Source organism: Rosa chinensis, chromosome 2 (assembly GCF_002994745.2).
Source record: "Rosa chinensis cultivar Old Blush chromosome 2, RchiOBHm-V2, whole genome shotgun sequence".
Classification (NCBI taxonomy): Eukaryota; Viridiplantae; Streptophyta; class Magnoliopsida; order Rosales; family Rosaceae; genus Rosa; species Rosa chinensis.
Genome location: NC_037089.1, coordinates 28,620,135 through 28,632,648, shown reverse-complemented (window position 1 = coordinate 28,632,648; position 12,514 = coordinate 28,620,135). Strand labels below are relative to the sequence as shown.

The 12,514-nt window shown below is 40.5% G+C and overlaps 1 protein-coding gene across 7 annotated transcripts; it reads left to right on the top strand.

Moving 5' to 3' along the window:
- Positions 1 to 109: 109 nt before the first annotated feature.
- On the top strand, positions 110 to 5,344 carry LOC112189378 (putative disease resistance protein RGA3). 7 transcript variants are annotated; one of them, XM_040514834.1, is made up of 4 exons: positions 110 to 2,760; positions 2,987 to 3,108; positions 4,308 to 4,317; positions 4,503 to 5,344. In XM_040514834.1, the coding sequence occupies exons 1-2, from the start codon at positions 127 to 129 to the stop codon at positions 3,050 to 3,052; spliced, it is 2,700 nt and encodes an 899-aa protein (XP_040370768.1). In that variant the 5' UTR covers positions 110 to 126; the 3' UTR covers positions 3,053 to 3,108; positions 4,308 to 4,317; positions 4,503 to 5,344. The 7 variants fall into 7 exon arrangements, with proteins under 7 accessions (XP_040370768.1, XP_024184469.1, XP_024184470.1 ...); XM_024328701.2 differs by having other exon boundaries at positions 4,308 to 4,670; positions 4,782 to 5,344; XM_024328702.2 differs by adding an exon at positions 3,822 to 3,948 and having other exon boundaries at positions 4,308 to 5,344.
- The last annotated feature ends 7,170 nt before the right edge of the window (positions 5,345 to 12,514 follow it).

Below are 12,514 nucleotides of genomic sequence, written 5' to 3'. Positions count from 1 at the left end.
CCTGTTTTGTGGCTGTCATCCATTGAATTGTCGAAAACAGTAATTGAGGGAAGACTTGGTTGACTAGACTTCATTCACTCATTATATTCGAGTCTCCTACATACATTATCCTCTCTTTCCCTCTTCATGGAGTTCGTCTACAGCATTGCAGACAACGTCTTGGATAGGCTAGCTTCACATGCTTCCCAAGAGATCTCCTTGGCATGGGGTGCCCAACTTGAACTCACCAAGCTCAACAATACCTTATCTACCATCAAACTAGTAGTCGAAGATGCAGAGAAGAAGCAAGTGAGGAATTCCCTAATCACACGTTGGTTGGGAAATCTCAAAGATGTTTGCCATGACGTTGATGATGTCTTGGACGAACTGGAGTTTCGAAAGTTGCGGTTGAAAGTGGAGGTCGACAGCTATGGGAAGATCAAAGGAAAGGTATGCCAATTTTTTTCCCGATGGAATCTAGTAGTGTTTAACTTCAAAATGGGACATAAAGTGAAAGAGATGAGAAAAAGACTAGTTGAAATTAATAATGAAAAGAGAGAGTTTGCTCTCTTTGAGTTTCTTAAGATAGCTGAAGATCCTAGTGTGCTTCGAGGGATGCACGATAATAAAAGAGAGACAGACTCTTTGGTGGAGGCTTCAGATGTTATTGGGAGAGATGATGATAAAAAACAGATTATTAGTCATCTCTTAAATAACACTGATATCTCTAATGAGGAGAATGTTTCTGTTATTTCTATCCTCGGGTTAGGAGGGTTGGGAAAGACAACTCTCGCTAAATTAGTGTATAATGATAGCATGGTGGAGGAGAATTTCGACATGAAAATGTGGGTATGCGTCTCAGACAACTTTGATATCCAAACATTAATTTGCGGCATTATCAATGCTGTAATTGAACAAAAATGTGAGGATGCAAGTTTGGACCTTATGAAAAGAAGATTGCAAGATAATTTGCGAGGTAGAAAGTTTTTTTTAGTGTTGGATGATATCTGGGATACAGAGTCGATTGGAGTAACGATTGAAAAATGGATTTGTTTAAAAAATATGTTAAATGTGGGAGCTAATGGAAGTAAAATCATCATAACAACACGACATGGATCAGTTGCTTCACTTATGAGTCCCGTACACGTGCATTCTTTGAAAGGTCTTTCTGACAGAGACTGCATGTCCTTGTTCATCAAAAGGGCATTTAAAAGAGGAGAGGAGCAGCGTTATCAACATTTGATAGAAATTGGAAATGATATTGTGAAGAAGTGTGGAGGAGTTCCTTTAGCAGTAGCTACTGTAGGGAGCATGCTCTATTTGAAAACAGATAAACACCAATGGTTGAGTGTCAGAGATGATGACATGTGGAGCATAAGGAACGACAATATTCTACCTGCACTCAAATTGAGCTATGATGCATTGCCACAACACATGAAACCGTGTTTTGCATTTTGTTCACTTTTCCCAAAGGATTATGTATTCAACAGTGGCTTGTTGGTTCCATTGTGGATAGCACAAGGCTACCTCATGACATCTAAGAAAAATGAAGATTTGGAACATATGGGTGAAGACTATATAAGACAGTTTTGCTCTAGATCTTTGTTTCAGGTCGAGATAGATCTCAAAACAGCCATAGTTTTTAAAATACATGATCTAGTTCATGATTTAGCAATTTCAGTGGCACAAGTAGAGTACTCCACAGTCAATTTTCGTCCCTCTAGTGCTTTTGAAATGGTTCGACATGTGTCAATATCTAAAATTGACTTGCTTGGAAAAGAGACACAACTTCCCGATTTCATGCTCAAGTCAATCAAATTACGAACCATTTTAATTTCCAGAGCAGATTGCCAGATGAATCAACGTTTTGTGAAGGCATGCATCTCGAGATTCAAATGTGTGCGGGTGCTAGATCTCAGTGGGTGGCCTCTTGAGGAGCTACCAAGTTCCATTGATAGTTTGTTTCATTTGAGATTTCTCAACTTGTCTGATAGTAGGAAGATAAAAAGGCTTCCCAATTCCATCAGTAAGCTGTTGAATTTGGAGACTTTGTGCCTTATAGGTTGTGACGCACTTGAGGAGATACCCAAAGACATAGGGAACCTGATCAACCTTCGATACCTGGTGATAACTACACAACAGGCGTATTTGCCAAAAGGAATTAGACGTCTCACCTTACTTCAGACTTTAGCTTTTGATGGATGTGTCAATCTTAAATCGTTGGGCGAAGAGATCCAATTCCTCAACAACCTTCGCAAACTGTGGATTGGCAGTTGTAATAATTTGGAATCCTTGCCACCAAATATGAAACACATGACTGCTTTACATACGTTGTTTATCGTTAATTGCGAGAAGCTTCAGGTGATGATGAGATCAGGGGAAGCTCCTCAAGGTCTTCGATCATTGATTATCGAGAATTCAAGTTTGGAGGCTTTGCCCCCTTGGCTCATTGAAGATTCTGCAGACACTCTACAGAGCATATGGCTTGGCGAATGTCATAATCTCACGGCACTTCCGGAGTTGATAAAGTTCACATTCCTCGAGCAACTACACATTGTAGAATGCTCCAAATTGTCGGCTTTGCCGCAAGGGTTGCATTGCCTTACTGAGTTGAGAGAACTATATATTGAAGGGTGTCCTGAATTGAGCAAAAGCTGCAAAAGGCAATTAAAAGGTGAGGAGTGGTCAAAGATGGCACGTCAGGTCAAGATTACACTCGACGCTGATGATGAAGAAGATGAAGCCGACAATCGCTTGGCCGACAGTAGGATCTCGTACCAGGTAACGAATCAGAATACAATGAATTAGAGTGATCTGGAGTATTGAATTGTTGAAATTTGAGATAATTTTGATTGAATTGGGAAATCTTGATTGTGATTTGTGTGCTGATTGATGTAATTGCTTGGTGATGCTGTTGTTCTGTTCAGTTTCTCATGAAATCTTTCCTGCATTTGAAAATTGGTCATCAAGGTATCTGTCTTATTGGGCTACTTGTTCTTATTTTCAGTATCCCTGTGGAGGAAGAAGAGGGTTGCTAGCTACAAGGTGTTGTAGCCTGTGGAGGGGAAGTTGAAAGGGACTCACAGGAAGAGCTTCCGGTGGCTCAAGGAGACTTGTGGTCTATGGCCGGTAATGGTTGTTTCATCAATTTTAATGAATATATATTGGTTTTGAGTGAGATATCTTGTTAACTCTGCTTGTAACATAATATAGGCTTTGGCACAGTATGGATTATTGATCCATTTGTCCATCATATATGAGAACGCTACAAACTTGTGTAATCATAGTTGAAAGGCCGAGAAAATGATTCAACAATGTTGCCATGCTTTGCTATGAGTCCTGCAAACCCATTTGACCCATTTTATATCAAAATTTCTTATCACAACACATGGTTTTAGGATTTTTCATGAAAAATTTACTTCTAATTTTTTGAGTTTGTATGGTGGTGGTAAGTGGTAACAAAGAAGACTATTATAAGTTGCAGATGGCAACTTGGAATGTTTTTTATATGTACGTCTTATGAGTCTTAGAAACCTCAGTGGGTTTTTCCCGGGATTGATATTTTACTTGGTTTATGTGAAAATGTCTTACTAGTCTTAGAAACCTATGTGGGAGCTGTCTTTGGATTGATAATATTCAGGAACTGATCGATGCTTGCAGTTTCACCAATAATCAAGCCATTGCAATCCCAAACTCACCTGTAATTTGCTCATGGAACTACAATGCCCTTCCATCTATGTCATTTTACTTATCTTGGTCAGTGTCAAGTGAGATTGCGCATGCGTTGAAAAAAAAAAAATACAGAAGAAGAAAATGGTTTACAATTGCTTTATTATGCGCAGTTGATGCTGGAAAACAAAATAAAACAATGATCAGGCTGACCACTGATTCAATCTTGAAACCGCTCTTACTACTAGAAAACCGAAGGAGCACACAATTTGGACCTTTAGATCCAACCTTAATCTGAGGGTGTGTTTTTTGCTCTATGTTTTGTTATTTTTCAAGTTTTTCTCTTTAGTGCCTGCTGATTAGTTCTTTTGCTTCATGTGGGTTTAAATTTGAATCTTTTGACTTTTTTCTTTGTTTCTTTGTGTTTCTGTCAATGTGAATGAGCTTACAAATGAAGAAAAACTGAACAGCAATTGATATGAATTTGGAAGAAATAAACATGAGAATCTGCTAGAGGTGGTGTATGTTCTGAATTATATGATTGTCATTGTAACCAAGCCTTAGTTTATTTGCTGCTGGACTACATGGTATTCTGCTGATTTCATATAGCTTAAAATCTGAAATATCTGTTCTTATTCTATGATTGGCTTATGATGCAGCTTGCATTGGGTGAGTGTTTTGGGGTACAGCAGCTGACTGCATTGTAACTACTGGGTTTTCAAAAGCATTGGAGTTGAATTAGGAATAGGATTTATCTGATTTCAGGAAAGAGATCCATCTACTGATTTCAGCTTCCATTTCCCTCTATTCCTCTGTTGTTCTGCAGCTAATTTCTTCCTAGTTTCCTCTTTCAGTTTATGGCATTTTCTTATTTGGTTACTTTGGATGATTTACTTGAGAGAGATGCTGGATTTATTTCTTTGGAGAACCTCTGGCCCTTCGCAATTACATTTTCGGTAAAATCCCAAACTTGATCAGCAAATAGCAGGATAAAAACCTGAAGAAGCAATGCCTATTGACAAGTAAGGAGATTGTGCAAAGTGCAAACATAATAAAAGCACGAGATTTATAAAATAGCATCAGAGCATTGGATAGAGCTATAAGGAGATGATGAGCGTTGAATTATGTCACAGGCTGAACTCCGAAGCGGCCGGTGCCCCTTTGCTTGAATCGGATGGGCATGGAACCTCACCCATGTGAGAAGGAGTGATCAATATTGAAACTAGATGCAGAATGGAATAGCCCTAGCTCGCTAGCTATGTATGAAGACTTGTATTGCTCTGCTCACAGAAGGCTCTGGATCAATCTCCATACGATCAAGACAAATGCCTTCGCCTCATGAATTCTTCGCACAAATGCGTCCTCAACAAATTTTTGTTCTCTGTGAATTAGTGGCTTGATATGTTCCTCTGAGAAACCCAGTAATTTCATCCAACTAGTGACTCAAAATTGGATATGTTCTTGGGTTATGAGTTTGGATTTTAGATATAATTGAGTCTGGTTGATTGCACAAATGCTAAGGCTGAAACCCAGATTGAAATTTTCTCAAGGCCAGCTTTATATGCTTATTTTTCTTAGAAGTTTGAAGCTTGATTTAGGTTCATCAAATTAATAAGACATATGCCTATTACTGTTCTGGTAAATACCAATTTGTTTATGGATTGAAACTAATTAAATGGCTTCATGGTTTCGATAATCTCCTACTTAACCTGGATTATGGCTCTTCAAGGTAGTTGCTTTTCCATTATATATACTACGGGTAATGGGAGTAGAAAATAATACTTTGATTTTAGGGTTTTCAATAATAATACTATTCATCCCACAATGGGTTATATATACAAGGACAAGAGGAGTAGTCTAACCCTAATAGGACACAATCATTCCTATAATTACATGATAACCTAAATAAATAAGAATCATAATTACATAAGATTTACAGCTATTCTACACTCCCCCTCAAGTTGGTGCATAGATATCTATCATGCCCAACTTGTCAACTGAGCTGTCAAATATCTTCCTGGACACTCCTTTAGTAAGAACATCAGCTAACTGCTCTTCTGAGTTTACAAATGGAAAACGAATAACCTTTCTGTCAAGATTTTCTTTAATAAAATGACGGTCAACCTCCACATGCTTTGTCCTACCATGCTGAACTGGATTATGTGCAATCTCAATTGCAGCTTTATTATCACAATGCAAATCCATAGGTTGTCTAAGCTTGTAACCTACATCTTTCAGGACATTACGAATCCATAACATTTCACAGACTCCATGTGCCATACCTCGAAATTCAGCTTCTGCACTTGATCTGGCCACAACTTTCTATTTCTTGCTACGCCAAGTGACAAGGTTCCCTCCTACAAAAGTGAAGTACCCAGATGTACTACGCCAAGTGACAAGGTTCCCTCCTACAAAAGTGAAGTACCCAGATGTAGAACGCCTGTCAGTTTTATCACCAGCCCAATCTGCATCTGTGTATCCCCCAACTTCCAATTCATCCTTTTTCTCAAACAGTAATCCTTTACCTGGCGCCATCTTCAAATACCTCAAAATCTGAAAAACTGCATCCATATGTTCTTCACTAGGACAATGCATAAACTGACTGACAACACTCACAGCATAAGCAATATCAGGTCTAGTATGTGAAAGATAAATCAACCTTCCTACAAGACATTGATACCTTCCTTTATCAGTTGGAATTTGATCAGGATAAATGGCAAGTCTGTGATTCATCTCAATGGGTGTCTCAATTGGACTGCAGTCCAGCATCCCCGTTTCAGTAAGTAAGTCAAGAACATACTTCCTCTGTGACAGTGAAATTCCCTTCTTAGACCTCGCAACTTCAATACGCAGAAAATACTTCAGTTGCCCCAGATCCTTCATTTCAAACTCCTTTGACAGATACTTTTGTAACTCATTCATCTCTTTTGGATCATCCCCTGTAACAATCATGTCATCAACATACACAATAAGAGCTGTAATCTTACCATTCTTGCGCTTGATAAACAAGGTATGGTCAGAATTGCTCTGTCTGTACCCAAAGGCTCTCATGGACTTTGAAAATCTCCCAAACCAGGCTCTTGGAGATTGCTTCAGGCCATACAAAGACTTCTTCAATTTACACACCTTGCCAACTTCAATTGGGTAATTCTTAACACCTGGGGGCACATCCATGTACACTTCTTCTTCCAAATTCCCATTAAGAAACGCATTCTTCACATCAAACTGGTGTAAGGGCCAATCTTTGTTTGCTGCAAGTGAGATTAGAATCCGAACAGTATTGATCTTTGCCACAGGTGCAAAAGTCTCCTCATAATCAATCCCATAACGTTGTGTGTATCCTTTGGCAACCAACCTCGCCTTGTATCTATTAATAGTTCCATCTACATTAAGCTTCACAGTAAATACCCAACGACACCCTATAGTCTTCTTTCCAACCGGCATAGGTACTAGTTCCCATGTTGCATTCTTTTGAAGAGCTTCCAATTCTTCATTCATCGCCTTTGTCCATTTTGGATCCGTCAATGCATCCTGCACATTACTAGGAATAGATACAGTAGATAATTGATCAATAACAAGTGCATGTGACCCAGAAATCCTATGGTTAGACATAAAATTAGCTATAGGGTATTTAGCTTTGGCTTTGATATCTGGTTCATATTGTTTCTTAGGAATTCCCTTGGTAACCCTTTGTGATTTCCTAGGGTCGACACTTTCTAACCCAGAAGATTCATTAAAGTTTAGGGGTACCTGAGGAGGATCATTCTGACCGGGATCTTCAGTTGGTGATGTAGAAGGGGGAATATCTTGTGTGTGAGCTTCAGATACGTCTTGATTTTGATTCAAACTATCCAGAAAAGTCGTCTCTTCTGTCTCGGAATTCACAACACTCTGTTCGGTAGTTACATTTTCTGTTTCGGAATTCACAACACTCTGTTCGGCAGTCGCATTTTCTGTTTCGGAATTCGCAACACTTCGTTCGGCAGTCGCATTGTCTATTTCGGAATTCACAATGCTCTGTTCGGCAACTGCATTTTCTGTTTCCAAATTTTTTCTACCCTCAAATGTATCCTCCAAATTTTCCAAGTCTTCAAAGACATCAAAATCAATAATAGAACGAGGATTCCCTTCACAACCTCTCTCCCCCTGAAGGGAAGACTGAGAAGCTCCCCCTGAGTAATAAGGCTCGGATTCACGAAAAGCAACATCAAGAGAGACATGTAAAGTGTCAGTAAGGGGATCATAACATCGATAACCCTTTTGGAAGTCAGCATAACCAACAAAGATACACTTACGGGCACGGGGATCAAGCTTGTTATGTTGAGGCTTGGGAATATGAACATAGGCTGTGCACCCAAACACCCGGGGCTCCAAATTAGGCATAGAAGGGATGGTCAAAAATGTATGAAGCTTCTGATGAGGATTCTGAAACTCAATCACCCATGAAGGAGTACGGTTGATAAGATATGCTGTAGATTTTACTGCTTCTCCCCAATAGGACCGAGGTACATTCATGCCAAATAAGGAAGCACGAACAACTTCCATCAACTGCCTGTTCTTCCGTTCTGCTAACCCATTCTGTTGAGGAGTATAAGAATTGGAGGTTTGATGATGAATTCCATGTGACCGGCAAAACTCAATCATAGGGCCATTCACAAACTCTCCACCATTGTCAGACTGAAACACTCGGATGGATTGTTGATACTGAGTTGCTACCATTTTGTGAAATTCGATAAACATTCCAAATACATCACTCTTATTCTTCAGTAATGACACCCATGTTATACGAGTGCAATCATCAATAAACGTTACAAAATACCGAGCTCTAGAAAGAGAAGGAATCTTTGCAGGACCCCAGACATCAGAGTGAATTTTCATAAAAGGAACAGGACTTTTATGAAGACTTGGTGAATATGAAATACGGTGGCTCTTGGCCAGTTCACAAATGTCACAATGGAAATCCAAATCACTGACAACCGAAAACAAATTAGGTTGCAGCTTCTTAAGATAACTAAAAGATAGATGACCTAAACGGCGATGCCATAACCATACTGCTTCCTTTGCATTCTCTACCCCATTAATCTGATTAGCTTGCCCCAAAAGATGCTTCTGGTTTTCTCCAGTCTCTGTCAGATCCAAGTAGTATAATTTTCCCCTTCTAACACTATAACCAAGAATCCGCCGAGTCAGAATGTCCTGAAACACACAGAAAGATGGATAGAAGGTCACAATACATGCAAGTGCTAAAATAATCTGACCAACAGATAGGAGATTATAAACTAGTGAGGGAACAACTAGGACAGATTCAAGGGTTAAGGTATCAGATACAACAATAGAACCTTCTCCGGTGACCGGAGTTGGAGTACCATCAGCAGTAGAGACAATATTTTGAGAGGAACGTCTAAAGTTTTTCACAAGACTAGGGTCATTGGTCATATGATCAGATGCACCTGTATCAATTATCCATGTATTATTCAAAGTAGCCTTACCCTTCATACCTGACTGCGCTACATTAGCGGAGGCATTGTCGAGATGCTCTTCCTCTGTAGTAGCAATAGCCGCCTTGCCCAGATTCTTTCGCGGTTTCCTGGTGAAGTCCCACCAATCAGGGTAGCTAATCACTTCATAGCACCGCTCCTTGGTATGACCTACTTCCCCACAGACAACACATTTTTTGTTTGCGTATGGGTTTGGTTTGTCATGAGGACGGCGTGGAGAAGGACCTGAGAAGCCTGGAGGAGGACCTGGTCGGCGTTGAACGGCCATAACAGAAGATTCGGTAGGTACCGAACACCCCATAGCTTGTTTCTCTGATTGCACCTTGCGAATGTAAGCATAGCTCTGCTCCAAGGAGAATGTAGGCTCCTTGCGTAGGATTTCTCCACGCACCTGATCATACTCTGGGTCAAGTCCACTCAAAAACAAGTGAACACGCATCCGGGACATTGCTCTTGAACGACAGCTGCAACATTATCATGTTGAGAGGCCACCCTTTGATCAATCTCCTGGAACATTGCCACTAACTCATTGTAGTAGGTCAGAATGGGCCTTCCATTCTGCTTTGCTTCAAAACACTTTTTATTCAACTCAAAGATTCGGGTTTCATCATAATCATCATAAAAGGTTTTCTCTACAGCTTCCCAAATATCTTTCGCAGTAGGGAGACGAATATACCGGTTCATGAGAGAGGATTCCATGGAGTCAATTAGCCAACTTTTCACCTTTTCATTGTCCGTGGCCCAAGCTTCATACTCTGCAGAATTCATGGCGGGTTCAGCCTTTACTCCGGTCAGATAACCAACCTTCCCTCGTGCTCCAATGCGCATTCTCATAAGAGGAGCCCATATGGTGTAGTTGGATTCATTCAACACAACACTTGTGGGGAAAGCAGAGTTGTCTTGTTGGGTGGTGTAGTGGTGATGGATGATCGGTGAGGATGACACCATTGTCTTCTCGAGATTTGACTGTTCGCCTTCAATTGCAGGTTCGGCCATTGAGGAATTTGGGGTTTGTTTGTTTTTTTTTTTCAGGTTTGGTTTTTCTAGGGTTTCAAAAATTCAGGGATGGCTTGATTTTAATGGTGGTGGTACGCAGCGGTTTGTGGTGTGCTTTGGGATTTAGGATTCAGGATTTAGGATTCAAAGGATGCAGGCAAGTTCAAAGGATTGAACCTGCTCTGATACCAAGTAGAAAAGAATACTTTGATTTTAGGTTTTCAATAATAATACTATTCATCCCACAATGGGTTATATATACAAGGACAAGAGGAGTAGTCTAACCCTAATAGGAAACAATCATTCCTATAATTACATGATAACCTAAATAAATAAGAATCATAATTACATAAGATTTACAGCTATTCTACAATGGGGCCTAATATAGGGGAGCCAAGTTTTTCTGTTTTGAATAATGTTACATGGACTTCTAGTAATCTTATGTGCAACCGGAGTTTAAGTCTAGAGTATCGTCAATCCACTTTATTTTTTTCTCTTGCAATGAATATGGGCGATCGATCTCTTGCAATGCTTTTGATATAGTTGTCAGTTTAGGCATAGATGCCCTCAAGGAATGCAAGTATTGCCTCTAGTCTGTCACCGAGCTTCTTTCTCTTTCTTTTCTTTGTTCATTAAGTAGGAGTCCTAATTGGTTTCTGAATTTTCTGTTTTGGTGTTATGTCTACCTATTGTTGCTAGAGCCTCAAATGGTTCCTTGTTGTCCTGGAGAAGGTCTATGTAGAACCGTTCCTCCTCCTCTGTTTACTGAATCTGTTGGGGTGTTTTTTTAGCCTTATCCATGAAGGCATCTCACTTCATCCTTAAAGCTGTGGGGTTGTGTTGTCACTGTTAGACCATATTAGAGATTTTGTAGTTCATTTTCCTTCCTATAGTTGGGTGTGCACCAGCAAAGTGGCTAACTAGGCAGTAGATCACATAGCCTGCTTGGTCTGCTGGAGGCATTGTCCATCTGATTGGGTTCAGAATCCACCGACCTCCTGGGCATTTCCCAACTTATCATAGTCCTGCTTTGGTTCCCTTTCTCCTCCTTATTTGAGGTGGGACTTCAGTTTTTTTGTCTTTATGTTAGCTTATTTCTTGTTGTTGCATTAATTGTTTATCTTTTGTTTAATAAAATTCCATCATTCCAAAAAACAAAATAAAAAGGTTTTACATCATATTTTGGAATATGGGTTTACCAAGTGAAACCAAAACCCTAACCCTAGTTCCATCTTTTCAATTTTCTTCCCATGGTGACCATCGTCACTGCTACCTTTGCTACTTCCTTGGCTTTGGCTAGGGGTGGTGGAGAAGTTTGGCTAGGATTGCAGTCAGCTCGGCTCAAAAGTCTCATTCCTATCTGTTGGAAAAGCTTCTAACGTACAAGAAGTTTACAGTGGCTAATCCGCGCTTTTGCTTTTAACGAATCTTGGTAGCTGACAAACCATTTCAGCTCTAAAAGAAGCCAGGTGATTTATTTCTCATCTCCTTCGATAAGGCTCTTTTTTGTTTGGAGGACTACGATGGGATTGATCCCATGACTTATCCTACTGATTATGGCTTGGCAAGAGTCCAAGATTTATTAGTTTTTCTTTGCCTTCTGTCAATAATGTATGTCGTTGAATTACTTAGTTATATGGTTTACAATTGCACCACTATTAAGTGTCAAGGTTTTTGTAAGGGTTCTTGCCCAAAAGCACCAAAATGAGTCAAATTTTTCTCACTTACCCCATCAATAGATTTTTGTTCTCACATACACAATTTCACACCGAATGACCATTTTTCCCTCAATCCAATTAAAGAATTACAACGACATCACTCTCTCTCTCTCTCTCTCTCTCTCTCTCTCTCTCTCTCTCTCTCTCTCTCTCTCTCTCTCTCTCTCTCTCTCTCTCTCTCTCTGTGCCATGGCCACTCTGGAATCAGAGAATGCAGCCCACCACCGCCGGACCAACTCAACCACGTCGGAGTCCAACTCGTCGGAAAAGCTCACCCTGGACCTCTCGTTCTCGCTGACGATCAAGGTCTGGAATCGCGACTTCTTCAGCTTCCTGCCGCCGGAGATCATGTGCCACTCTCTCCTCCACGACTCAGCCTCTGTCCCTCACGCTCTCACACCGGATCAAAGAAATCTCATCGGGTTTCAGGTATGGATCGTCGGCGCAAGAGATGAGCTGGTGCTATGGAGCTCTGGCGGTCAAAGCCTCGATCGTCGGCGCCGGTTCTAGGTCTGGGTCGAAGGACGACTCTGTCGTCGGCACCTCTCTCTCTCTCTCTCTCTCTCTCTCTCTCTCTCTCTCTCTCTCTCTCTCTCTCTCTCTCTCTCTCTCTCTCTCCGGCACGAAGCCGTCACCGGTTGCTTGGACCTCGCC

Coding starts and splice junctions, on each gene's coding strand:
- LOC112189378 (XM_040514832.1), top strand. CDS start 127: ATGGAGTTCGTCTACAGCATTGCAGACAACGTCTTGGATAGGCTAGCT. Junction 2,761..2,986: donor ACAGTAGGATCTCGTACCAG/GTAACGAATCAG, acceptor TCTTATTTTCAG/TATCCCTGTGGAGGAAGAAG.